General features: G+C 44.6%; 2 protein-coding genes across 6 annotated transcripts in view; one reads left to right on the forward strand and one right to left on the reverse strand.

Moving 5' to 3' along the window:
* Nucleotides 1–2,455: 2,455 nt before the first annotated feature.
* Nucleotides 2,456–16,152, reverse strand: ZMAT3 (zinc finger matrin-type 3). 2 transcript variants are annotated; one of them, XM_068691781.1, is made up of 6 exons: nucleotides 15,995–16,152; nucleotides 11,747–12,072; nucleotides 10,525–10,644; nucleotides 8,803–8,969; nucleotides 8,590–8,690; nucleotides 2,456–7,577 (listed from the first exon to the last, which is right to left on the reverse strand). In XM_068691781.1, the coding sequence occupies exons 2-6, from the start codon at nucleotides 12,014–12,016 to the stop codon at nucleotides 7,366–7,368; spliced, it is 870 nt and encodes a 289-aa protein (XP_068547882.1). In that variant the 5' UTR covers nucleotides 12,017–12,072; nucleotides 15,995–16,152; the 3' UTR covers nucleotides 2,456–7,365. The 2 variants fall into 2 exon arrangements, with proteins under 2 accessions (XP_068547882.1, XP_068547883.1); XM_068691782.1 differs by lacking the exon at nucleotides 15,995–16,152 and adding an exon at nucleotides 13,466–15,877.
* Nucleotides 16,153–17,353: 1,201 nt separating this feature from the next.
* The window catches only part of PIK3CA (phosphatidylinositol-4,5-bisphosphate 3-kinase catalytic subunit alpha), a 42,597-nt gene continuing 32,033 nt past the window's right edge, over nucleotides 17,354–27,917 (forward strand). The window contains exon 1 of one of the 4 annotated variants that reach the window (XM_068692896.1): nucleotides 17,354–17,509. The gene's annotated coding sequence lies outside the window, so the exon portion shown is untranslated. Of the gene's footprint in view, nucleotides 17,510–17,768; nucleotides 17,788–26,158; nucleotides 26,177–27,224; nucleotides 27,463–27,917 lie in introns of those variants that run through there. The other 3 variants (XM_068692899.1, XM_068692898.1, XM_068692897.1) reach the window with 3 other exon arrangements.

Consider the following 27,917-nt stretch of genomic DNA (forward strand, 5'->3'; position numbering starts at 1 on the left):
TGAAATATTCTTTATAGCCTCCTCAAAATATCAGGTGTTAGCCCATATGTCTTCATCTCTCCTGGTAATGGGAATTCTGCCATTTGACTTGCACAGGTGTTTCATACCTACAAGTTCATCTGTACCCAGGGTAATAGCCAGACTAATGCAGTGTTTTTCACGCTATTGGTCTCATCACATTTAGCAAAGTACATAGTCTGCTTTCTTCAGGTAAATGCTGCATTCATGCCTAAAATTCCACAGACACATTAAATGCAGCATATGTAGCTCATTGTGCATCTCCTTACAACCCCACACTTTGTTCTTTCGTTCACAGCATCTCCTTGTTAAAAAAAAAAAAAAAAAAAAGGGGGCCTTGGTACTGAAAAACAAGGCTTAGATTAATACTTTTAAACATCTTTATATGTACGACAAACACCTGCCAAAGGCAGTCTCTAGTCTCAGCTAATATACTGTGGATAATCTTCCTATCTCTCTTTAGGCTCGTGTAATTCCACCGACTTTAAATAGATCTGCTCTTGTTTTGTACAGGTAGAGAGGTGAAACAAGCCCAGTGGAATAAGGCCAATTGAAAGAGTGTCATTCAGTGAGGGATTAGACCAACTGAATTCTAGGTGTTATCTGTTACAACAGCTCTTTACCATTCCAAAAGACAAGCAGCATTCGATCCAAATGCCTTAGGAGAACTAGCAGTAGGAACAGAAAGAATTTATGTAAGGTGGACATAAATGAACACAGAAGAGCATCCAGAACCTGCTCTCTGCAAACATGCCCACCCTACAATCCTAGAAGCTGTCAGATTTTTTTTCACCACTCTGTTAAGATTTAATGGCAGAAGCAGTATGGCGAGTTCTCTCTGCCAAGCTTCATTATTTTTAAACCATATGCTAACGTCCATTTTCTAATGCACTGTAAAGCCATGATTAAAAAAATTAAAAAATCAAACTGTTCTTAAACTGTTTTAAAAATCCAGTCATCTTCATAAGCCTGCAAACAGGGAGGCTGAATGGAGAAGTGGCAGGGTCAGTACCCCAGCATTTTAAAGGCCTCAGGTTCAATCCTCCTTTTCAGCCACAGACTTTCTGGATGGATCACTTATTTTTTCCAAAGTACCCTTCCTCAGCTGTAAAATGTTGCAAGACAACTAAAACAGATTCCTTAGATACAAGGGTAACTGGAGAAGCAGAAGGAGGGTTATTTATGGTTTTAAATTATACAATCAGTCTTAGGTTTTCATTTTTTTATTATTTTATTTGCTGCATAATTTAACAAATGCCAGTGATTCTGAATTAGCTTGCCCAGGTGTCTCTGCACGTCACTAAGGCTTGACTATACCAAATCGCCATGGAATTTCTACAGGATGCAATTACCATATGTAAGCATTAAAAAAGTATCTTGTGATTTAAGGCAGCACTTTAACATCCCATAATGGGGATATGCTGCTCTGTAGAGGCTTGTTATTCTCTGATTCCTAAAATGACTGAAAGCAACAGAGTCCACTTGAACATAAGACAATGAAGGACCAGGGTCAGATTTAACATAAAGCTCTACTTATAAGTTTTTTTATGATCCTATTTACTATAAATGAGAACACATAAAAGCTCCTGCATTTGACTGTTATCACTGAAGTAGCCTAAGTGCTCGCAGGCAGCTCCCAGCCCACAGAATACTGAATCAAGATAATTTCACCATGGTGCCACTATTGGCTGCAGTGGCCCAGTCCCATGAATAACAAAGGACACGGGAGTGCAGGTACTTGTCCCTGTTCAGACAGTGGCATCTACACTCAGAGCTGTGCTGCAGCAGCCATCTATACCCTGAGGCGCTGTCCTTGACGCCAACAGCTCACTCTACCCACTGCATGGCTGCAGCTCTGAGGAAAAACAAGGTTTTTCTCATCTGAGAACAATCTAGCAGCCCCCAGATCTTCTCTGCTTTAAGGCTCCAGTTCAGGATGTCTTTCCTGTTTAGAAAGCCATTTGAGCTGCATAGGCACATGCTCTTCTAGAGCCCTTAAGTAATGAAAGTGGGGAAGAGCAATCTGGCAAAAAAATGTGCAAATATAAGTATCAGGCTCAGCTTGTCCCCACATTTTAACAGTTAAGAGTTGCAAGTCCATGGTTCAGCCTGGGGCTGTTCCAGAGCTTGTGATGTCTACTCTAGGGGAAAGCACAGCATGAAAAAGATCCTTCCCGTACCTAAGGGTTCCCACTGCAACCCTCCTGAAACCAACACAGCTCAGGGGGAGACCTCAGCCCTCAGCAGGCTTTCAGTAACAGTTGCAGGTACCCTGCAGAGTAACAGCTCCTGCAGAAGGCTGTATTCCTTTATCAGTGTATTAAAACATATTACTCACGTAGTTCCATCTCAATGCTAGGCTGAAATCAATTCAGTCATGCATCGTCCAGCCATATCACAAGCAGCAGCAAAACCAAACACTAAGGCTGTACAATGATAAGAGCAAGATGATTTATTATATATTGAAGAAAAAAAAAAATCAGTTTCATCAACTATTCCCTCAGGGGGATCAGTACAACATAAACAAAAGAAGGACAAATGTACAAAACCAACCTGACAAGGCAGCTCTAGATGAAACACGTTCAAAGCACTTGCAAATGATGTTGCTGGACAGATGCAGAAGGAAATTAAATCAAGTCATTCCTCCCCTGAAAAATACAGACTGAAAACCGATTTATTTTAAAAAAATAAAAATAAAAATCCACAGTCCTGCCTGTATCTGCAGATACTTTAGATAAAAAGATTTTAATTGTGATACCTTTTTGAAGGAGAGATTCCCCAAACTACTGTTGGACCACATTTATTTGCAAGTGGATTTTATCTTCACTTCCAACTTCATGCAAATAGTAAAGAAACTGGCCCAGCTCAAAACAGGAGCTTAGCCACTAACTTCAAAGAAACCTGGTCCGTTCTTTTTCTTTGTCTGTTAAAAACCCTGACATTTGGTTTTCCATAATTGGCAACAGATGTCCTTCTCATCCAGAGCACCCTTGTATGCATGGTTGTAAAATTAAAAAAAAAAAAAGAAAAGCACATGAGAAAACATCAGCAGTATGAAATTCCTGAAGGGTTTCATGGCTTGCTCCTAGTTGGCTAAAGTCAACGTACTTCAAACTATTTTAGATGGAGCAGGACCAAATCCTTACAGAACAAGATACACATTCCTCAAAAAAAGCATAACCTTAAGAGTTTTGTAACCCAAACACAGAAGTAAAAGACACAGATTTCAGCAATGTATTTTCCCTGGCCCTAGCCAACATAATATATTTAGCTAGGGTATTTCATTTACTCCATTGGTTACAGCAAGAACATTACTTAAGTAATGTAGCAAAAGGACTTCATGCATTAGTAAGCCAAAATAGGAACCCGTGCCATGGCGATAGCTTTCCCTTCTAATGCCCTATAATGAGCACCTAGAAAAGGAAAAAAGACAGAAGCCTTATAGAAAAAAATGCGTTTTGTTACACTGATGACCATTGTAAGCAACTCCACAGAAGTTTTCAGGGTTCTTCTTGATGTATACCAAAAAAAGCAAAAAGTCAAAATTAGAGCAACGTTAGGCAAGATTCCACCACGTTTTCCCATTAGTGCAGAATGCGAAATGACAGCTAATGCAGCTAATGCTTAGTACAAACAAAATAGCATCATCTTCGTACTTCTCACAAATACATGGATTCCACAGTTTACTTCCTTGCCATAAAAGAAATGCTTAAATGTAGTACAAACTTCATGTGTCTCTAAAAATATCATCCCAAGTTACCAAAGGAACCACTGGAGGGAAGGAAAAAAAAAAAAAAAAAACAACAAAAACAACAAACTTCAAATGGACATTTAAGAAAGAGCTGCATGGAAATTCCAAATTTGTTTGGCATGAAAAGAAACAAAGAAAATCTGTAGGTTGCGTTGGTTTTTTTGTTTGTGTTTTTTTTTTGGGGGGGGGGCAAGGTTTTTGCATCAAGGGAAAGAAAAAAATACATAACGTGGGAAGAAAAACATTTTCACAAATACAATAAATATCATTTCTGATCCAAAAGCAAAGTGCGATGTAGAGTTTTCTATTTAAACAAAAACAACCTACATAATAATGCCTTAAATATCAACAAGTCAATTAGTGGTCAGCGCAGTAAAATAAATATCAACACATTGATTTATATTTTGTTTCTAGCAGCAAAGGTCATTAACCTACTGGCCAATGTGACAGTTTCACAGAAGTCCTATTTCTTGAGCTTGGTACTTTGACTAACTTGAGAAAAAGACTGAGTATGGAAAACGGTACTACAGCTGTATGTTATTCTCCCCGTCCCACCTATGACTAATAGGATTTTGCCAGGACATGTTCTCAATATGCCTTCTGACTGCTGATTTGGAGAACAGCTTTCACGAAAAAAATAAAATCAGGACCCACCCTGCTTCTCATGCTGAAAAGTATGAGTTTGGATTGGCTCGAACCCTGCAGATATTAGTGGGGTGAGGTGTTTTCTCTTTGTAGTCAACAGTTTTCTGTGCTGGAGGGAGAGTGGGAAGAACACAAACCATTAAGCAATGCTGGAAAGGGAGAGGCAAGCTTTGGTCACTCGCAGAGAAGGGCCACAACAGAGGGCTGGGGCAAAGCAATTAATCCCCAGCTGCTTTCCTCCTGCCTAGCAAACCCGTCCTTCTCCTGCCGCTGGAATCTCACTGCCTGCTTTATGCCTGCTACACAACCCGCCGCTTTGAAATTCTCAGGATGACGACACTCACTGCTTGTTTTCCTGTGAAAAACCAAACCAGCTAGGTGTCTGTTCAGGGGAGACTCGAGCCATTCCAGACTCCCTTGCAGGGGAGCAGCCCGCAAGCACAGCGACCCACATCCCACGCACTGCCTCCTGAATGTGGGAAAACACCACACTTTCATTTACAGCAAGAGGGACGTTTAACCACAACGCAGGGACCATGCTGGTCAAACACACTTGTGGTACGGCTCACCCAGCTCCTTCTGTCCCTTCGCAGTGGTGTCAGACTAGGAAAAAGGCAGAACACAAAGAGAAAACCAGCTCTTTGACTGCAAAGGATGAGGGGTAAATGCTGACGGGAGACTTTTGCAAGGGGAATGGTCTTCAAGGTTGCAAAGAAGGTGAGCAAGGGGCAGGACAGCACAGGAGAAACAGACTTAGAGGCTGTGAAAACTGCCCAGTGAGTGCTTTTCAACCTGGACACCTGTTCTCCTTCCTACCTTCTAATGTGCTTCAGTGCACAAAGCCCACAAAACTGGGCTTTGCACAATGGAGGGGAGGGAATCCCATTGAAAAGGATGTCCATTGCCCTGCCCGTATTCATGAGGCAAGAATCAGCCTGGAACGATGCAGAGGGTTGCTTTTTTTTTCTTCTTCTTTTTGCAAGAACTCACCCTGCCTGGATCTAGGAAGGCTGTGTTAAAGTTGCATGGATAGCTCACGCTCAGGTAGGTAGAGAGAACAATACACAGCTTCTGGGGAGCAGCCTTCTCTTTTGAGCAGCCAAGTGAGACAAGCCCTTCTGAAGTGGACTAGAAAGATTACCAAAAACTATCTGGATTTTTTGTTTGTTGAGTCATTTTTCATTTTTTAAGGCAAGCAGAAAATGCTCCTGGAATGCAAGAAGCAGGATCAGAATGGCAAAAACAGGTGCAGGGGGGAGAATGGGGAAAAGGGGCAGGGTTACCTTCAACATCACTTACTAGGTACAATTTATCCCTGGTAAAATGCTACTGAAACCAATGGAGCTGCATCTAATTCAATCTGCCTAAAGAGGAGCGAGAGTCAAGGCATGATGCTTCCTCTACTCCCTCCCTGCACCTGCCACTGAAGTCGATGAAGCTATACCGGCGTACAGCTATAGCAGCACAGTGGAAATCAGGTCCAGGAGAGGTTAGCTACATGCTGCACTTGCCACTGGAGCCAATGCTATAGAAAAACTGTGAACTGGATTCCAGTCACAGCTTCACAGCTACCTAAATGAGTAGAAAAATGCCAGCCCTACTTCTGTTCTTTATCTCCTTTCCACTTCCACTGAGGAACACCAAAACAGACACACACCCTTTGTTGACATTTAAAAAGTTAACAAGTTTCATGAATACTTCTGCATGGCCAAAAAGCTTTTACTTAACCAATCATTACCCCTGACATTTACATCCTACCTAACTTTGGATTTTTATGGTCCCTAAAACAGTGAAGTTCACATCAAGGAATGGAATCAAAACCCAGTTTGAGATGGGAAAAGAAAGAGGGGAAAAAGTTTATCCAATATTGGTAGCCCTAGTTCAAAGGAACATTTAACCTCTCCTCTTTAACACCCAGTGGGCTTTGTCGAGGGAATGGCATGGAAGTGGGACACACTGACTTCTTCCCGGGGTCCTGGCAGCCCAGCTCTCCCAAGGAATAGAGCTGTGCACCAAACACTAACACTCGCTCTCTTCTACATCACTATGCAAAGAAATTACAGCCAACAGCTCCTTGCAACCTATCCCTAACCCTACCCTGGCTAACGTGGAATCAGTGCACAGCACATTTCACCTGAGCAGGTTTGCTTTTCGATTCACTGCATTTAGCCACTGAAACCCCCACAGGCTCTCTTCAGGGAGATGAGCTACACCCATGGTGCGTTAAGGTACCCAGCCAACAATGCCAAAACTCCATTTTCATTGTTAACTGTTTGGTAGAAGAGCATTTCTGGATGTGGCTAATCAGCTGGCATCTACTGTCAGATCTTCAGAATGAAATCTGCATCACAGAGAAATGGGTAAGAGGCAAGACCCTCCAAAGTGGAGAGGTGTGCGTAGCCTTTTTACAGGCATGTGGAAGGAACTTACTGCAGGCTGCAATGAGGGCCACAAGCAGCAATTTGTGGACAAGTACACCCTTAGCTTGGACATTCACAGGCCCCATTCCTACCCCTCTTTCACAAGCTGCCCAGAGATTCACTCTGCTGTAGGGAGACATTCGGGAGCACTGCTCTGCGGCACACAAAGAGGGGAGTGGGCTTTGCACATGGTTCACCTGTGTGGTGGAACCACAGAAGTTCCCAGCACTTCTTGGTCTTTGCATATTCATGCAGAAGGCCGGGGAGACAACAAAGTCCCCCCAGCCACTCAACACAACGAAGAGCCTTAGATAACTAGCAAACAAACATCAAAAACACTTCATGTCCTGCACAGCGTCATCCTGCCAACTATGATAGAAAAAAAATCTAACCATACCATTAAGTTTGCAGGTGTTACACGTATAGCTCGAGAGCATGCTCCTATCAAATGGAGCACAAAGCAGGGCATGTGGCAAACAGCAGGCGAGAGACAAGCTGCTCTATTTGCAAACTACTACCGAGGGCGGCGCGTCATTGTACATAGCCTAGGTTCTCCATTTCATTTCTGTACCGCTGTTCGGACACCTTGCTTTTATGCTGTTTGCTTTCTAAGTGCTGCCTGAACTCCATCTCCTCGCTGGCCCCGGCGTTGCACATGGAGCAGTAGAACTGGCCGCTGGGGGTGACACACATGGCCAAATCCCGAGGGATCCTCTGCCGCGAGCGGGGATTGAAGTAGGGACCTGAGGAAACAACACAAAAGCTTACATGTATTTACCTATAAAAAGAAAAACTTGACACCCCTCACTGACAACTTCCAAGTCCAACAAATATTTAAAAAGCAGCCAAAGATCAGCTTCTTTAACTGATTCGAGTGAATTCATTTTTTCCATGACTTCTCCAATGAGATCCAGATTTACAGGGAGTGCAGCACACAGGGCAGCAGTAGTTGCAGGTATTTTCCAAAGCGGGAGAGTGGACCTATTGCCCCAGATTTATTAAGAATCAATAGAGTCTTACAATATTAGGAGTCTAACCATTTAAGTAATGAGCCAATTCTTTTTTTTTAAAACCATCCAATTCCAGAATAGAGCAGTCTTTTGATTAGAATAAGCGGCCTATCTCAGTTTAAAATTATCACAAAATGATTTTTAATAGAATTTGAAGACATACCTTTTTCCAAATGACAGTGGTTAGAATGACAAGATAAAACCATGCTTTACCATGAAGCAGGGTTTCGGCTAATGTGCTCATAACATAAAATGAAAAAGAGAAAGAGATGCTGGGCTGAACACTATAAAACATGTTTTAAATTACAGTAAAGAGACAAAGTTAGTAGCTAACACCTGAGGATGGGCTCTAGGAACAGATGCTCTTGGAGGGAGGCTAACGTGCTCTCTCCTTTGGGACAGAGGAGCACACCTACGGGTTGATGTGCTACAGGAGGAGTCAAAGCATCTGGCCACTGGCCAAGAAAATAAAGCAGGAAAATCGTCTCCACTCAGAGTAGCCTTACGGATGGGCAGATGGTAAATTAAGTTACAAACTGAGAAACCAAACTAACAAGCGGGCTGATAAAACAAAGTGACTTCAGCAGCTGGGAAGATAGATACAGACAGGAAGGATCAGAGCTAGAACCAGCTCCTTTCACAACCTGTCTCTGCTAGAACAGAGCTCAGAAACGGAAGACAAACTGCTCAGTATTAGCATTATATTTCCAACTATAGACTAAAACAGATGCAAGCTCCCGATTACCTGTGTTGTTTTGAACTGTATACATATTTCTTCTGTTCTGCATCATCTTATATTCATTCCCTTCTTTCCTTGTCCTCCGTTTGCCTAGTTCTGATGCATCCCTGGAGATTAAACAAATAAGAACAGCTGTGATTCAGAGTTTTCCCAGTAAAATGACTGCCAGAGACACTGCCACATGCTTTCAGCCTGAGCGTGAAGTTGAACAATACCTACGAGAACGAATTATTCTGTGCTTCTGCAAGACGCAGCCGTTTGGCATGATTTTTCCCTTGGTAGTGAGCCTGCGCCACAGCCGGAGAACTAAACGAGGCATCACAAAGCTTGCAGTAATCATTCTCTGTGGCCAAGATCACTCGGCCACCTGGTTTACTGGATCCCATCTAGCAGCAAAGGGAGAGACAGCATGTGAAACACAAGAAGGTTAAATCTCTGAAAGCCTTGAATCCCAGGGACTGAGACCAGTAGCGTGTTTGTCAGAGTGCTGGAGTCAGAGCGTAAGGATGAGGACATTCTCAGTGCTCCCCAAACTGTTCTCACAAGGACAACTTGGTTTTCTCTGCCTCAGCCTTCCAGAGAATCTGCAAATCCCCTGAGATATACGCAGTTAATAGTGACTTTCCTATAGAGGAAGGCTCACACTCACAGAAATGTAATGGCACTCCTCTCTCATGTTTCCTGCATACCCCATCTCTGCACAGTTCCCTGAGCACGCTAGGAGACGGCCAATAGCTGAGCTGCCAGACCTCTGAACCTTACCCTTCAGGTATGAGGATACCTGGACCAGGATTTCCGAGGAAGGACCCAGCTGTTTGATTGGTACCCTGCCTTTCCAGGCAGCCAGGCACGCTGACTGGGGCAGCAACCAGGTCTCCTCAGTGTGTGTGTGTGTCATCCAGACACAAGCGCTCTGCAAACAGCGCAGCAGCAGTGATTCACACAGCCCTGTCACTGCAGCACTTGCCAAGTCCAGTTGCTTTTGAAACTGCAAGCTTACAGACACACACACACACAGTTCTGACTCATAAGTTACAACACGAATCCTCACACGGCCCCAAAGCCGCCTTTTTATTGCCATGGACCATTCTCTCCAGTGCAAGAAGCATCAGACACCCTAGCGGGTGCCTCACCCACATCGCACTACCTAGGACAGGACCCAAAGCCTTCTCGAGACCTTGATTCAGTTCCCTGAGCCGCAGTCATTTTACACAGGACTGAGTCTCCCTCTGGCGGCTCCAACAGCACATGTAGCAACCTGACACTTACTGCAAATGTTTTTCTCTTTTGTACAGACCACAGAGACAAATGTTTTTGGGGGTGTGAGGCACAGCTTTGATCCCTGCAGCCCAGCTGCGATTCTCTGCACATACATATGCAAGAGACAGGTTAGCTGCTACACCCCATAGCAACCAGAAGTGATAAACTCTACAAGCAAAAGTAAAAATCATCTCTTTTGCTTCTAATGTGCCTGAGATCGAATGAATCTGGATCACAGAGAGACTCATCCATCCACTCACCCTACACACAGGAATAACCACTGCAAAAGGAGCAACAAAAGAGGAATTAGACAACAGCCCTGGGCAATGGGTGCAGGAGCACCTAACACTTTTTCCATGTTTGCTTCACTCACGCAAGGAGGGATGATTGTGCAGGGCGGATACCACACCCTCACGTCCAAGTGCTGCTCTGAAAAAGCTGCCTTACACCTGCTTTTAAACAACTTCAATCAGCAGCACATCAAACTTCCATAGCCAATATCTGCCTCTTCAGAGGAAAGCAAACAGCTCACAACAAGCCACGTCTACCTTCCTGTGCCATCAAGAGGAAAATTCTTTCCCAACTCTTGCATTAATCCTCCAGGTGTCAGATCTACTTATCCTTATTGGGGGTTAGGTCAGAAGCAAGCAGCATGATCTCAGTCACCTTCCCATGCCTTACCTGAGCTGGAAGGGAGACAACCTGAGGCGGGGCAGGCTCAACCGCATTACTCATCCTGGCAGGTGCCGGACAGCTATTGGCAGCATAGTAATTTCGGAGTTTCTTACTATGGTTTTTACCCTGGAAAGAGAACTAAAATTAATCACTGTCACAATAACAGAATCTTACACTGAAAGCAAGCAGAGCCAGAGACAGAAAGGAAAAAGTGTCCATGAAGATGGCACCTCAGGTAAAGGAGCTGTCACTTGGAAAACAGCAGCTCTGATTTTAGGATATGCTGGCATCCTTCCCTTTTCTCCAAAATGCTCATCAGCTAGCACTTTAGACCTAACTTTCAACCAATTTTCTGAAAACTGTAAGGTTACAATTAATTCATCAGTCTGCTTCCATTTCACCTAAAATCAGTATCTTGTATTTTAGACATGAAATGTTAACTGCTTTACATAGCTTTCTTGATAAGCCTGAACACATACACACACATTTCTTTTCATGAGATTTCAAGCATGATTTCAAACATGGGACTGAATTTAAAAAAAAAAAAAACTCCGCTTCACATTTTATTTTCTCTTGAAAAAATATCTGTTGTAGCTCTTTCTGGTGTTTTGAAAACTTGAGAGAGGTATATGGGAGTATGCATATGTATTTTGGATATATAGTAAGACGTGTATAAACACAAGCTGCACCTTTTTAAATATAATTTTTGTCCCCTCATGACAGAAATACTGCAGAAATCAGACGTAAAATTGTAACACTAATTCAACCTACCCGTTCAATGTCTGGACAGCACTTTTTCAGGGCCAACAAAAAGCCTGATGTCTGGGCCTGCTGTCCTGAGCATACAGACAAACACTCTCTTGTATTTGCTGGTAAAGAAAGTTACTGTCTCCACATCTCACACAAATACACTATGCAGACAGATTAGTAGTAGAAGGGAGTGATGTAAGACCACAATATACTCAATGTCAGCAAAGAAACATATACAAACGGTCCCTAACCTATTTCAGACAAACCAACCAGAAGAGGTAGCTTCAGATGAGAGAGCTCAAACGAAGCTGCTAGTGTGCAGCCACCTCAATACAGTGCTCAAAACCCACCGGAGCAGCTGAATTATTCCTCAATCTCTAGCCCACGCTGAGCTCCGTATTACAGCAGCGCTACCGGCAGCACACGCACTCACACAGGCACGGCTACACGCGAGCTGTGCCCCCGCTGCTCTGCTTACCTGGTAATGAGCCTGGGCTTGTTGTGCTGAATTCAGCGTGACATTGCAAAGCTTACAGCACAGAGGCTTACATAGTTCCTCCAGCATAGGGTCCTGCTCCACCACCTTTGCAAGCTCTTCGTCTTGTGCGTGGTGAAGGGAAGGCCCCAGTCCGAGAGGTTTGGGTGGGGACAGCGGTGAGGTGGCTCTGGGCCTTGTAGCCACTGACATAGGAAGAGATGGAGGCTTCTCAGGATGAGGAAGAAGTCCTGCTTGCTGTAAAAGAATCATTGGCCAGGAAGACTGTGGGCATGCTACGTCTGAAGGATGAGGAGTCCTCTTCAGACCTAGACCAGAGAAACACATCTGCTGAAGCACATCGTACCAACAGGAACAGTGATAACCCAGGGGACAACTTCTGTAACTTCCCTACCTCTCCTTTGTGCCTTTTCACAATGCCAAGCAGGCATAAAGGCAACTTGTAGCACTCACGGGAGCAGCAGCATCCCACATAACCAGGGCAAGATTAAAAAATGATGAACACAAGAAGCGGACTGAAGCCTGAAATATAGCTGTTAGTACCCCGTGGCACCTTCCTGGAGGTGTGAAGATTCCTAAGAGCTCACAGTACCTGACCCAGAGCCAAACCCTGCCCCAGCATGCCCACCCCACTGCTCTATGACTGCTAGGAGATGCAACCTCCAACACGCTCAGCACATAGAGCTGTGGTAACAGAGGCATACAACTGCTAGCAGAGGGATACAACCATCAGCCACGTCCTTTTCTGACAGCCTAAGGAGAAGCTTACACTCTAAGGCCTAAACAAATATTAAAATTTATTACCACTACTTGATAACTTAAAAAGAAAACACAAATATTTCAAAGATTTATTTTATACAGACAGATACAGAATATACCTACACACAGAATATATCCGCCAAATACTCACAAAGACCTTCCTGAGCAAAAATATTCTAAAGTTAATTTTTCTCATGTAAGTCAACCAAAAGCAGAGGAGTACTGAGTGACTCGGGAACACCTTGCTGTACCCAGCCATCCCCCAATGGTTCTCTTCCCAGCTCTTCCGTGGTCTTGTTGAATGACCTTGAGCTATTTCTCTGCATTTCCTTTACTATCTACAACCTTTGCAACATTTAAAGCTGTATTTTCTTCTGCAAGAATGGAGAGCTTATCCCATATTAACCTTTATTCAATTATTTCTCAGTTAATTCAAGTTCTTAGAACTAGCCCTACATTTCCAACAAGGGGTTCTCAGAGGCTAATTTAATTAAAGTTTATAAATCACATCTAAAGCCCGGGATGAACATTCCCAGAATAATGTGGAGCAGTGATACTATAAATCAAGGCACAGCTACTTCTGTTAATGTATTAGCTTCTTATCGTAACAAATCCCGTTCACTGTTACACTGGGGTAGCAAAAAGCATTATCTTAGGTCTCTGCAGATCACTTCCAGCTAAGACTGCATTGGTAGCAATCATGTTTACGCTGTGGGCTTTGTTTATGCGAATAGTTAGCCACATCTATATTTGAAAATTAAGAGGCTTCTGTAAAATTACAGGAAAGATACATGAAATGCCACCTAGGAACTTTGATCCTGAGTCACTTTTGAGAAAATAATTTGACTTCAAGGGCATTTAGGAACCTGGAGAAGCAGATAGCATTTATCTAGGATAACTTCTGGGATTTTCAATCTGCTAAAATTAGCAGGAGATAAATACCTTTCTATGTTCAAGCTCTGGAAAATCCTAGTTGATGACTGCATTTTTAGATACTCTATCACCTTTGAAAGTCTGGCTCCAGAGAGGTCTATATACTATTAGGGAAAAAAATAATCAGTAGGACTAAAACACTCAAGTGACAAAAGCATTTCTGAAATCTTTACCTCTAAAACCAGATTTTTAAATAATACAAGATTGGAGAAAGTTCCATTACTATTAGCAACTAAAGGTAAGAAAAAGGAAAAACATGAACCAAAAGGTGACCATAAAAACAAAATCAAAAACAAGTTTATGACAACTAATTGAAACATAATAAAACAAAATCCATCATGAAGAAGAAAGAGGAAACACAGGAACAGCCTGGTGTAAATCACTCATCAGCAGTGTAAATTCTGTACTGTCACCTAACTTCTCTCTGACTTTCGGCATAGGTTATCCTGGCTAAACAGAATTATGGAAAAAGATGTTCCTGTCTTTAGTTTCCTCAACTAGTACTCTGTCCAATCAATTTCACCGGGGCTATTGATGGAATTAGTTCATATTGTAGATGGTAAAATGGATCATACCACAGGTCTATCAAGGCATCTTACATCAGCTATGCAAGCAGCCAAGCAATACCATCAGAGTCCTGCTTCAATACCATAGTGGGCCTCTTCCTTAAAAAGAGAGTAAATTATAGCTAAATACTTCAGAGAAGAATATAAAGTGATCTACACTAAATGGCAATTGGAATCTATCTGCTTAATTATGCATGAGTGCCTGCTGCATCTTCCATACGTATCTGGCATGGATGAGATTTGTCAGGCACAAGATGGGACACTGCTATAGGATGTGCATCCACAGGGGAAAAGATGTAACGTAATACTCTTAGAAAAATCTTTATTTATAAGGCCATTTATTGTTTCTCAAAGTAAACAGTAGTCTGAAGATAAAATTAAGGCTGCATGGGCAATTTTAGAATTAGAACTTCTTGACTTAGCATATGCAACTCTGATGTTCTCACAGCGATCTTCCATCATTGAAACTGCTCAGATTACGTTCACTTCTTTTGTCTGGATATTATTTAAAGGGGGGGAAAAAAAGGCATTTAAATTCTACTTATTTATATGTCCCTTTAACACATCACTGCTGGTCACTACAGATACCTGTGCAGAAGTTAACAGGAACACTTTGACTCCTCCTTTCCATTCGCATGAAAAGCTGCAAAATTTTTATCCTTACAAAAGATCAATGAACCTCCCTTGTGAAAGAGTTGTGCACATAACGCTGCAGCCCCAGGGAGGGTAAGGACCTGCAGCTCTCCAGGCTGAGCTCGGGAGGCATTCTGCCTCACCACAGCATCTCTTCCATCACAGCCATGCCTCCTCGTGCACATTGCATGGCCTAGGACATAATTCCACCCTGTGCCAGTTGTCCTCAGGTGGGTGTAAAGGACAGGTACGCTCCTCTCCTGCTCCTTCAGGCTGGGGTAGCCCAAGGACAGCGCTGAAAGAGAAGATTCAGCCTCCTTGCCCTGAGTGCCACAGGGCGTTAGCACCTAGATCCTGCTGGTGGCACAGCTACCAGGGAGCGTGTCCCCAGCTGTCACCAACACGGGTCTGGGGAAGGAACTGATTTGGTCTGGATCTGAAATCTGGGCACCCTGGCAGGCACGCACGCTGTATGACCTTCCTTATCCATAGATGTAACTCACAAGACATCTACATGCAGAGCAGTGTTCTCACTGGAATTAGTTTTAGAAAACTAGTTAGAAATTAAGAAAAACTGTTAGGTTGTTTTCTTCCAAGACAGGAAACGCTATCTCATAACACTCCTGTCACTTGACCTCTTTGCCAGAAAGTTTACCTTTGGCCACCTGCAGAATTTACCCTGAAAGACATGGTTGTTTTATAGATTCATGGAATATCCCGAGCTGGAAGGGACCCACAAGGGTCATGGACCCCAGCTCCTGGCTGCACGCAGGGCCACCCGAACACCACAGCCTGTGTCTGTGAATGCTCCTTGAACTCCAGCGGGCTCAGTGCCATGACCAGTGCCCGGGGGAGCCTTATGGTGCTGCAGGGATTGCATATGGTGCATTAAAGCCAATGCACACCGTACACAGCTCTGTGCTCATGCACAGGGCCTGCTGACCCTCTGCTGCTGATGATATGTATCAGGGCGCTAGGGCACTGCCATGTCCTACCCAGCAGGGTCCCCGAAGCCATGGTGCCGATGCTGGCATCCTAGCAGGCACCCCTGCAAAGCTGCACGCCTTGCGGTCTCGGTGGCAGATGCTAAGCAAAAATTTAAAAAAAAAATAAAAAAAAAAATTATATCCACCACCCTGACACAACCGCGAGCTGGGCACTAACACACGGACACAGCCAGCAAACACCCCATAGAAATAAAACCAGCACAAAACCAAGGCAGCGAGCCCCAGAAACACCCGAACCGCCCCCAAACCCTGCACTGAGCCCCCCCCACAACTCCCCCGTGCGGATCCGGGGCCCGGCGCGTCCCTCCCGGCCCCGCTCCCCCGCCACCTACCGCAGCCGGGCCCCGGCGCCCCAGATCCGCCCGCTCCGCTCCGCTCCGCTCCGCGCCGCCCGCAGCCGCTGCCGCTCGCCCGAGGCCGCCGGGGCGCCGGGCACGGCCGGGCCCAGCTGCAGGAAGTGACCGCAGGCAGCCGGGGCGGGGACTGCGCATGGGCTGCGGCAGCGGCACCGCTCGGCACGGCTGGGCACGGCTCGGTTTAGCTGGGCACGGCTTGGTTTAGCTTAGCACGGCTTGGCTTAGCTCGCCCCCTCCCTAGCAGCCCTTCCTTGCCCTCCTCCCGGGGCTGGCATGGGCAGCAGCCGGCCGTGCAGCCCCCAGCCCCCAGCCCCTCGTGCTTAAGGTGTTGGAAAGTTGCCCCCGAGGTGTAGCAGCTGGGGCAGGTGCTGGTGTGGAGGCCCCCACGGTGTTACCTCCGCTTCTTGTGGTCGCTGAGTCTTCTGTCAGCAGCCAGGCTCGCGGCTGAGCCTGTGTCTGTCCCTATAAACACCCGGGGGTGGCTGGTGGCAGCGGTTGCTGAAGTGCGTTACGCTGCCCTTCGGGCCACCGAGCGGCACAGGCTGCCATTTTGGGGTACATTCAGTTTTTGTTGGTTTTCTCCCATTTCTGCCCAAGAGGAGACAGCGAAGAAGAGCTGAGAAGCCAGAGCTGCAGCCAAGGCTCCTGGCAGCCATCGCCCAGCCCCTGGGGACCCCCAGCTGGCCGTGCCGCGTGTCACCGATGCCCTCAGCACATTGCAACGGGCCCAGAGCCCCCCTATGGCACCGTTCCCGCTGTGGGGACACGTGTGGGCCCCACAGGGCGCGATCCCTCGGGATGTCCCACCGCAGCCGTCCCGCACTGTGTGGTGATGGCTCTGGCCGAGCAGCCCAGCGCTGGGCTCAGACCCCAAAAACCCAAACACGATTTAAGCGACACCGCCTTTAATTCCTATTTCCTGGGGGCACTCACTAGGTGCGTGTGCCCCTTTCTGACAGTCAGAACCGCCCCGACTCCAGCAGCTCACGCAGCCTCTTTTATGTCAACGCTTTATTTTTCAATTTTACAAATTTCAGCACTTTTTAGACAAAACTTCAAGCACTCGGGGACGCACTCGGGGCAGCCTGACAGCTGGCTGGAGACCTCCTCCTCCCCCCCCAGCACCCTTAGGGGCCTGCTTCTCCTCTCCGTGACGTCACGCGGCGTGGCGTGACATCACTCGGCGTGACGTCACTCCGCGTGACGTCACGTCGGGTGACACCACACCTCTCCCCCCTCCCTCCCCTCCTTTCCCTGGCAGCGCAGGCGCCCTGCGGCCTCCCCCCCCCCCCTCCTCCGCCTCACTCCCCCCCCTGCGGGCCGCGGTTCCCTTCCGGCGGGCGGCGCCTTCCCCGTCCGGGGTCAGGCCCCGCCGCCTTCCTGTTATTGCCCGGGCGGGAGGCGCGGGGCTGGGGCTGCCGCCGCCGCCGGGGGCCGTGGGGGCGCTGCCCGGCCCGGCCCGGCCCTGCCCGGCTCGGAAGCGGCCGTGAGGTGAGCGAGGGGCGGCGAGGCGCGGGGCCGGGCCGCGGCCTCCCGCTGGGGGCTGCTGGCGGCCCGCTGAGGGGTTGGGGGGGGGTCCCTGGGGTGCCCGCCCGCTGCTTTCTCCTCAGGGCTGGGGCTCCCCCGCGGGGCTGGTTTGTTCGTGTCAGAGCTGCGGTTCCCGGCGCTGCCCTGTGGGGTCTTTCCCTCTGCAGGGTGTTTGTGTGGAGGGCTTGGAGGATGCGGCTGAGCGGGGGGTGCGCTGTAAGCACGGCGTGCTCGGGATAAGGGTGAGTGAGGGGTGTGTTGGGGCTGAAAGCCTGCTTCAGTTTATCCTTCAGGGAGCCTGGAAGGAGGGGTAAGCTGGCTTCTGACTGGATTTCATTGCAATTCCATAGAGGAAATCTGCTTCTCAGCTCTGTTACCTCCTCGTACCCTTACATCCCAGCTTTGAGCTCTTCTCACATTCATCGTGTGGCAGAAGTCAGCTTTCCCATCGCTGTCAGCATCGTTCTGAACACCCCCCTGTTATTTTATAGAGATGTTCTTGGAGCGCTTGCTTCAGCTGTTTCTAAGCTACAGTTCTCCAGTGCCTTGTAATAATCAAAGTCCACCTCTTGTTGTGCATAAACAACAGGAGTTCCCAGGGATATTCCAGTGCTTGGGACGGTGGGGTTTAATGTTTGTCTGCTGTGGGGATCTCAGTAGATAATCAGCTCTGAAATAAAACCCCATGAGAACATAAAATTTAACAATAAATAACGTTTTTCTCCAACAATAACCATGGCAAGCTCTGCCAGAGCAGTTATTTGGAAGTGTATTTTAGACGATGTCATCATGTAGACAAACCCCACATTAGCCCAGCTCATAGTGTTTACAGGGGAATTTATGAAACCACAGAGCTCTGCCTGTGATCCATGGAGCGCTCTGCTTTTTCATTAAGACAATAAACACGACAGCTTCAGAGCTGCAGTTGGAGTTCTGCTCGAGCAGATGCCCTGCGCTTCAGAGGCGTTAACTTGATGCCAAACTTAGCAACCTGCAGACAACACTTCATGTTTTTCAAAGAGTGCTTAAGCCCAGCCTACAAATCCATGCCCAGATGTTTTTGCTGGTCTGCTCCCTCAATTACTCATTTTGTATTAATGGCAAAAATATTTTGCTTCTTCTTACAGGTTATGTCCACTAGTTAGGGAACTGAGTTTGTGTGTGTGTGTTTTTCTGGAGCGTTCTTTGGAAAAGGTGGTGTAGCTGAGCTGTTTACAAAGCAGTTGTGCTTTATTGGAAGTCGTAAAGTAGCCCAGTGTTTGGTTAACTGTTTCTCAGTCAACCAGGCTGTTACTGCTTTCTGAAAGCAGGTGGGGAGCAGCTCTTCCTGGGTAGCTGTCCTAAAAAGTTGCTGGAAGTTTTGGACTAAGAATTCCTACAAGCAAAGGCTCTGCACTTAATGTCACAATGTCTCACAAAACCAACGAGATCATAAGAGGTTTCTAGTTATTGGGAGAAAATCATATATTTAAAAGGTGTTATTACGTGAAGAACAGACTTCTTTCTGGAAACAGCTGTTCCTCAGGTTCAAGTACACACTGTGCTTGTTAATGGCTTGCTCATGTGCAAGCCACTTTTGAAAAACCTTGATGATCATCACAGGTTTTAAGTCAGAGATTTATCTGTAAATAGTTAAACAGCAAACTTAAGGCTGGCATTTAGTCTGCAGAAACAGCTTTGTTAATGAATAGATGTTTTATGTACAGAATCCTTGCCATAGATTTGTTATGCTGATACATCAGTTCCAAATCATACCAGAAACACTAGCATTTCATAGATGGGTATCGTGTGTGTGTGTATATGATACCCACACACCTGCTTGCTTTGCCTAGTTGAGTACATTAACTACAACCTATGTCAATTTTGACAAAGCGCATGAAAAATGTTGTGCTTGGATGAAAGGAAGCAAAGCTTTTTTTCTGTTTAACTTTGATTCAGGTGAAGAAACAGTTAAAACTAATTTTTTATGATATGTGACTGGAGCAGGAATAATACTTAAAAATTAGTCTTTCTAATTTAGTATTAAAGTAACATAGAAGTGAGTTTTGTCTCGTAACTTTCAGTTTTGTAATTACAGGAAAATGTCTAAGATCTAGTAAGTCTTCTAGTCAAAGACATATGGGTGTTTTGTGTGTGTCCGTGAGTTGGAGGGGGAACATTAGAGAGAGAATGTGTGTTTGTACTTCAGCAAACTGCAAAAAAAAGCTTCGTGCCTTGAAGTGTAAGATAAGGTAGGGATTGTTTTTTTCAGCCCTGCATGCATAGTGTTCTATCCATCTAGGAGTTTTGTCTCTTCCTTTTAAAAAGCCACAAGTCCAGTTGCTCCAAGTGACCATGCCTGTCTGAAACTGTAGCTAAGACTAGAAAAGGCATAAAAATATTTAGGCTAAAACAGGGTGGGAATTTTTACTCTTTAAGTTGAATGTGTCATGGTAAAGAATTGTTACAAGTTTGTATTTGTAGTATCCTAATCCCAATGTGCATGGTGGAGAGAGAAAATAGATTTGTTTCTCTTGGTATTTACTTGGACGTCAAATATGTGAAGTGTTTTGAGTTCGTGGTTGGTTCAGATAGCTCCCAGAGGTCCTTTCCAGCTTGAATTATTCTGTAATTCTATTTCTGGGTGGTTAATGGAGTGTTAAATGAACCAGAAATAACTCTGAATACTCTCTTTTTTTCCCCTGTAACACTGCTGTAGTTCTAAATTGAAAATATATATTTATTATTTTTAAAAGGAGGGAGGCTCGGGGGGAGTTAAACTGTTTTTAAAAGTTGCATTTTTTGTAAATTATGCAAGTAAACTGTGGGCAAACGGGAATGCTGCAGACTGAGTAGTGTCTGCAGTTCTGAATCTGCCCTCTGTCTGAGCAATGGCTTTGCAAACAGTGTGTCTATTTTATATAGCATGCGTTTACACTTCACTTCTTGGAAAGTATTTTCCTAGTTAATTCTGGATCAGATTTTTGTGAGAGACAGTTGAAAAACCCTGTGCATTTCAAACAGTGAGTGTGAGGGACAGTGGAAATAATCACTTGTTCTCCATTAACAGAGTACTTTTCTCAAAGCTGGTAACGTGGGGAATTAAAGCCCGTGGCAGGCATGATTGAGCAAGTGCACTCGCTGGGAATGTTTACGGTCTGCTTCTGAAAAGTTACGCCTGAGTACCTGAACTCTAGAAACAAGGCAATGAAGTTCAAAGAAACCAACTTACTTTCGCAAAATTGAAAGAGAGAGAATGATGGAGGCCTTCAGAAGCCTTCACCTCGCTGGCGTGCTTCGAGCTCAACGCAGCAGCAGAAGTAAATCAGCTCTGCTGCGGTCTGGCGTGAGAGCAGCTGGGTCAAGTGTAGAACTTCGGGTTCAATGTTCTCCTGGTTTGTGCCTCGTTGCTTTTCTTTTTACCGGTAGCAGGTTAGGGATACCTCAGATCTTTTTATTTATTTATTTATTGGCCACCCTATAGGTTAATTTTCTTAAATTAATGTTCTTAACCTATATACTTGGATTATTTTTTTGTAGGGAAACTGGCGATTTTACTTACAGTTTCCAGTTAAAGAAATACTTGCAAGGGGAGCTTTTGAGGATTGTGTAATGCGAAGCATGTTTGTCAGATACGGGAGGCTTACTGAATTGACTAAAATTTACTGTAAAGTTCTCTGAAATTGAGAGAGCTGAGTCACATTATTGGCTGTACATTATGACCCTCTTCTAAGGCAAAGAAATGTGGAGAAACATCCCTTGTGTATTTTCTTTCTAAGTTGAAACAGAAAAGAAAGGAAAGGGAACTGGAAGTTCGCCTCCTAGATTGTACGGTATGTCAAAAGACTTATCTGTGGCTCAGACTGAACTGTTTTTTTCACACTAATTATTTATTTAAGGTGCAAGGCAGCCAGTCTTTTGCCAGTACTTAATGTGGCACTTAATTATGATGAATGCCTCTTCCAAGACTCTTCCTGACATCTTTTGATTCTTGCTGTTAACCTGGGTCATGGTCCCCTTCCAGAAGCATAGATTTTCTGCTGTGATTGCATTTGTTGTCTGGGAAATGTCTTAAACTCACTGCTAAACAGCTGATAGTCCTTGTGGTGGACGTGACCTTTGTTTTTTTCTTCCAATAGAGCAAAAGGTTATGCCTTGTTGCAACCTAATTCAGTCTTTAAGATATTAGCAGTCAATAAAGAAACCAGCAGTTCTTGAACATCCTGAAAATGCAAAAAGCCTTGAGCAGGACTGAAAAGAAAATAACAAAATTCAGAACTTCAGCTGAAACAAATCCGCCATAAGCAGAAATACCTGCCTGCTCTCTGATCTGAATATAATAGAACAAAATTTTCTGTACCTGGAGATTTTGGCATCTGACTTCCTAGAGAAGCGATGAGACTAATTTTTGGGAAGATGTAGGCAAGCTAAGCACTGGTCATCTGGGCTTACAGGCACAAATAAAGTAATGCTGACCAGAGAGTGAAGGCTGGTTTTCTGTGCAAGCACAGTGGAGATTAATTCTTTTTCTCAGACTTCACAAATATGCTTTGTGTAGTGAGACGTGTTATTACCTGACTTTGGTACTTGTGCTGTTAAGTAACTTTTTGTTAAGGATGGAAAATAACAAAGCGATTCTTGACTACAGGCATAGCTTTAAAATCAAGTTAATTCATTTAACTTGGGGAGAAGCTTCTGGATAGACTCCCTTTGGGAGACAGGAAGTAAATACTTCCATTCCAAATAATACTCTAAAATATGCATGTTGTGGTCATTAAACTGCTTAGATTATCAAACATACCACTTACGCTTCATTTTTGTATTTATGTTCCCAGCTCTGAGCAGAATAATCAGCAAATGCTACGGCTGGATTTTAGAAGTGGAGATGGAACTCGTAAATCTGAAAATTTCTGCTGGGCTTTGAAAAGTGTATATGGATGCTGAGCATCCAGTTCTGCTTATCAGTGTATCAAGGCAGTCTCCATTGCTGGGAGGAAAGTAGTTAACAAATTGTATTTCATATTCTCGCAATTTCATGCTGTTACCTCTGAGATCTTTGGTTTTAATATTAAGTACTATAGAAGAGCACTTGTCCCAAGGAAACCTCTTCTGTCTAAGTGAAAGAGCTAATTCTTAAGCAACATCCAGGCCTGTGCCCGTGAGTGCCACTTCTAGTCTAGCAAGCTTGTTACAGGGATTTATAATAAAGTATGTGTTCTGGTGTAAAATATGGGAAAGTACGTGAAATTGAGATGCTGTCTTTTAGAGGGTATACTTAAGAAGTTATGTGATTTTTTTTGGATGTGTTTTTTATCTAAAATAACGTATTTAAAGTGGACTTTAACATCTTAATTCAGTAGGTGAAGCATAATTACTTTACTTGTTAGTAAATCCTAATAAGCTGTCTTCCTCTCCAACTTGCTCTGAAATGGAGGAGAATGCCCTGCTGTAGTTATCGCTGCTGAGCAGCGCTCCCTTGATCTTAGATAGCTCCGACTTGGAACGTTTTGATGTGTAGAGGAAGATGGCATAACTATCGAGAGATAAAGGATGAAAATGTGAACTGGTGAACAACAAAACTACACGAACAGAAGGAGAGCAAACTCTATCCCTGACTCTCGAGCCTCTGTTTGATTGTGTAGTCAAATTACTTTTCAATCCAGCTCTTCTTTCACCACCCCTTTTCCAAGCCCTTCATTGTACAGCAGCAGACAGGATGGTATCACAAGCACCTGCAAGGTGATGTGAGAAGTGTAACCATTAGTACAGCTTCTGGTCTCTTCTTGCTGTCCTTTTGTGTGAGCAGGTTTCGTTAAAAAAAAAAATAAAAACAAAATAAAGATGAGTTAGATGACTTGCCAGTATGGTTACTCTCCCTAATTGGTGTTTCTTATGGGCTAGAATTAAATCCCAAACACTTAAGCTGGTGTGATGTTCTGTATCAAGGTTAAACTCACCAGGCTTCCAATCCTTTTGAATATATACGTTTGCAAAAGTGTTAACAAAATGTTTCCAGAGCACCTTGTATTAAAAACACTTCTTGTTTGAGGTGTATAAAGTGCTCTTAATAGCAGACACTGACCACCACTAGTGTTGCTTTGGCTTTTTTAGAGAAAGTTCAGCCACTGCAGTACAGCCCTTCTAGCAGAGCTCTGATCATAGTGGTAGGCAGCACATCCCAACCTATCCACGTGTTTCATCGGCTGTGGAAATGAAAGCAACTTTCCAAGCAGGGGAGTTGAGAAATCTTCAAGTTATTGTGGGGAAGTTGATGGCATTCAGTGGTTAAATGCCTATGAGCTTATGTCACTTTCTTCTTAGGAAAGTTCCTGGTATTTGTAAATATCTATCTAGGCACATACTGGCAGTTTCTTTCAGATATAGTAAATGTGAATTGGGGAACAGCTTGAAGTACAGGCAGGAGGTGCCCCAGCAGCAAGCTCAACATCTGGTCAGTGCTCCCTGGAACTAGTGCTTTCACAACCTGGGCCAGCAGCTGGAACCAAAACACACGGAGGCTCCTCCAGGTTTCACAGAAACTTCACTTTATTTATAGCTTAAATAAAGCCGTCGGTAATAAATGAGCCCTGACACTGCTCAGGTAGTCAGTAAAGCTCTTCATCATCCCAGTGTTTGCCATTCAGCAGGGTTACCTTCTGCTAAATACACAGCGACTGGCTCTGCGTCGCAGGCTGCTGGGAGTGGTGCTCACAATTTTACCTGACTCCGAAAAAGCCCGACTACTCTGCTGTGGTGGCTGTAGGTTGTGAAGAAGCAGGTGACTACTGCAGGGCAGGGTTCCCAGAACGGGATGCCTTTGCCTCCTGTCTTATTCTACGTCTCTGTCTGGGTAGGGCTTCCTGAGGGCTGGGTTAATTTTAGCTGTTTGTAGGGTGAGAGGGATTAGCTGCAAAAAAAAAATTTCACTTAGGTAGCTGTGGCTTTGTGTTAAGTCCGTCACAGACTTTCGTTCAACAAATGATTTTAGAGAGTTAGGAAATACCTCAGTGGAAAATGCGTGGGGTTGTTTTGGTTTTAGTTGAGGAGCTTAAAAAACAAAATGAAACACTACTTCCATGGCTTTTGCTGAGGCATGTTTTTTTTTTTTAAAAATGCTCTGTCAAAAGTGAAGCTGCATCCCAACTTCTGTTTGCCAGTAAATAAATTGTAATGCGTGTTGTTTGTTTTTTGTTTTGTTTTTTTTTTAAGGAAAGTCAGCATGGCTATGCAAACTAAACCTAAGCTTCTACAAAGGCTGTTTGACCACAGAAGTGAGTGAAGACAGAAGAAATGGAAAACTAGTTATATTTGGATTACAGAACAGAAACTTCTGTCTTCCAGTTCGCTCTTCTATATTTAATATTTAAAAAACCTGCAGAGTTGCAGAAATTCTGCTATCTAGTGCCACCTCAGAACTTTTTATTTTACGCTGTTGCTTTCGGGGTCTGGAGCAATTCCTTCAGGGCAGCAGAAACCTTTTATCTCAGTTTACCGTTGCTCTCAGACATTGTTCTGAGCAACGTGATGTGGGCTGTGTACACAGCGTGCTCCAAGTCAAAATCTGTTGAGTTCGGCATTTTCAGCTCCTCTGTAGTAAAGGAAGGGCTCGTGGGGTGGGTCTGCTGAGGAAAGATAAAATTAATAAACAGCAGTTGGCCTGATTTCAGCCCTGTTTTCTTAGGAATGTGCGTTCCCTGTGCCCCCATCCCCGTGAGCTGCTGGGGTGCCCGGCAGACAGCCCTGACTGTGGCAGAGGGCAAAGTGCCACATTTGGGGTCTGCAGTGCCTCAGTGTCCATCTGCATTTCTTTCCCTGCCCTTCTAGGTATGGTAGCGGGAGGAAATTTCCCCTCTTTTTTCCCTAGGACTAGAGGTTCACCTTGCTGCAGTGCGGATTTACTCCCAAAAACTGGGGGCAGCCCCAGGAAGCCCCGGTGTCCCAGCTGCAGCCCTGCCCAGCTGCTTGCCTGGGCGAGGGCTGGGAGCAGCACACAACACCTGGATTCGTCCCGCTCCGGCTCCTTGTCCTTGTCCCCGTGCCAGCACTTCCTGTTTTTAAAGATCCTGTTTACTGTCTGGGTTCCAAATATCCCAGGAAGGGGGGAGGATGGGAAGAAACAGAAAGAAAAGTAAACAGTGTTATTTAAGGTGGAGCTTAATGTTTACGCCTGTGCGTGTATATATAGCGTTTGTTACCTACCTAGTCCAGTTTCGTGGAAGAAATTCTGGAGTAATCTGTTGTTTAGATCATTCTCTGCTAATTCCCAAAAGCAGAAGACTCTGCATGCAAAAACTGAAAGAGAAGCCCTGTGTATGTTTTGTCACCGGTATAAAACAGAGTGTTAAAGAAAATATGTAAGCATGGGAAAACCTTCTTTCTGTTGGTACAGAGTGGCTTGTCGCTCTGATTTTTGTTGCCTAACTTGGAGGCTTTTGACTTAAACACCTTGAAAGGATGGGAGTGCTGCTCACCGAGCTCCAGGGCGCACACCTAGCTGCAGAGGAACGGCCCCAGCACAGTCAGACAGAGGAGTAGTTCTCATCCCACGTGCCTGCAGCCAAGCTATGGTCAAAATAGTGGGTAAGCACACATGGAGAGTAAAGAGGAGCTGCCTTTCTGCCTCTGCACTGCGCTTTGGGGCTGCTAGTCTCTGTGAGTACAAGATCCTTTCCTTTGAGGTAAAGCTAGAAGTGGAATTAGTGACTGATTTTGGTCTAAAGAAGAGATTTAATTCCAGGCTTTCCTTGGTTTAACAAAGAAAACAAATCTGCCCTTAACTGGCAGAAAATGTTCTGGGATAGACATTCTGCTCTTGGTATGTCACGGGATCCCTAGGGAAAAATCACAATCGTGGTGGGAGTCGCGGAGGTCACCAGCGACTTGCAGATGCCTCTTGCTCATGCTCCTGTTTGCATGGCTCCCAGGCAGCCAGCGGGGCTGCACACAGCGTGCTCGCATGGGTGGGGGTGGTCAGGGGGCTTGGAAAATAGTGTGATGTCAGGAGCATAGCATTTGTGAAGGTGTTTTGTTCTTTTTTAAAAAAAAAAAAAGGATTCCAGCAGTAATATTTCTGGTTTTAAAATCTGTTCATCTTGTGCTTTTTTTCAGCTGTTTGTTTCATACTGTATTTTTTTCTAGTATTTTTTTCAGTATTGGCCAGCAATACTACATAGTGAGTTCTTTTTTTTTCCTGAATGACCTCACGATTGATTTTACTTGAGGTTCTGGATGTCACTACAAGCAGAATCCAAGGATATTACTTTCTGAAACAAACAAAAAAAATTTGCATGTGATAGAGCTCTGAATGAACTAAACTAAAACTGGGTTTCACTTAGTTTCCAGTGAGGAAAAAATGTTGTATTTCAGCTGTGCTACAATTGTACAGATGCTACCAATAATGTTAATTTGTTAGCTCAGTCCAGAACAAAAGTACTCGGTGCTGTTGGGGCAGGAGGGACAAGTATGTAACTCCAAGTAAAACTGGTATTGTTAGGAATATTTGCCTGTCTGTTTCAGAAGGAAGCAAAATGTTATGAGATGTGTTTTTGACTGTTCAATCCCTCTGCGTGCTCGTTTCCCTTGAGCTGCTGGTTGTGATCTGATAAGCAATTCTGCGTATTTGTGCCTTTTCTGTGAAAGAATAAAGACAAAAATAATACAGAAGAGACAGACACGTAACTTGCAATGCATCGGTCTCCTGCTCTCTGCTAGAGACAAAGCGAATGTTGCTGCTGCGTGTGACAATGCTGTAAGGGAGGACAGTCCCAGACATCTTTGTACTAGTCTTCCTGCAGTTTGGAAAAATGCCAGCTTGGCAAGCAGGAAGAACAAAAGGACAAGACTGAAAATATCTAGTCTGAGGCAGCCGTACTGTCACCACGCAGCAGGTTTGGACAGCAGCAAAATGAGCCAGGCAACTCTGCCCAGTTCTCTTCATGGTGAGTTTTGGGATGACTGCGTCTGACAGTGACAGTAAAACATTTTGGGCTTTAGCAAGATTGAAATTTCAGGGACAAAACGGAATATAGATGTTTGCGTTCTGAAGAGGGTTACTTTTGTTGCAGGCTTTTATTTTTTCATGATGTTAGCTTTGGGGATTCCGTAGAAATAAAAATAGCTTGTTTGGGGGAATTGGCTGTAGCTGGTTCTTCTGCCAGTTTGATAGGGAAGTGAGGAAATCTTCGAACCCACACGTGAGTGTGCAGTAAATTGGAATCTATAAACGTGGTTGGATTGTTTAATGAGCAGAAGAATTTTTCATTTGAAGCCAGTGGTAAGAGTCTAGAGGAAACTTCTAACTAGAAAAGAATTCAAATCTCCATACAAATCTTAATGAGCAGCTCTTTGATACCAAAGATACCACCAATTATTATAAGGCATTACTACATCCTGT

The sequence above is a fragment of the Anas acuta genome, chromosome 9 (assembly GCF_963932015.1).
Source record: "Anas acuta chromosome 9, bAnaAcu1.1, whole genome shotgun sequence".
Lineage (NCBI taxonomy): Eukaryota > Metazoa > Chordata > Aves > Anseriformes > Anatidae > Anas > Anas acuta.

Coding starts and splice junctions, on each gene's coding strand:
- ZMAT3 (XM_068691781.1), bottom strand. CDS start 12,016: ATGATTCTTTTACAGCAAGCAGGACTTCTTCCTCATCCTGAGAAGCCT. Junction 10,645..11,746: donor AAGCCCAGGCTCATTACCAG/GTAAGCAGAGCA, acceptor TTCTCTTTCCAG/GGTAAAAACCATAGTAAGAA. Junction 8,691..8,802: donor GCACAGAATAATTCGTTCTC/GTAGGTATTGTT, acceptor TTTAATCTCCAG/GGATGCATCAGAACTAGGCA.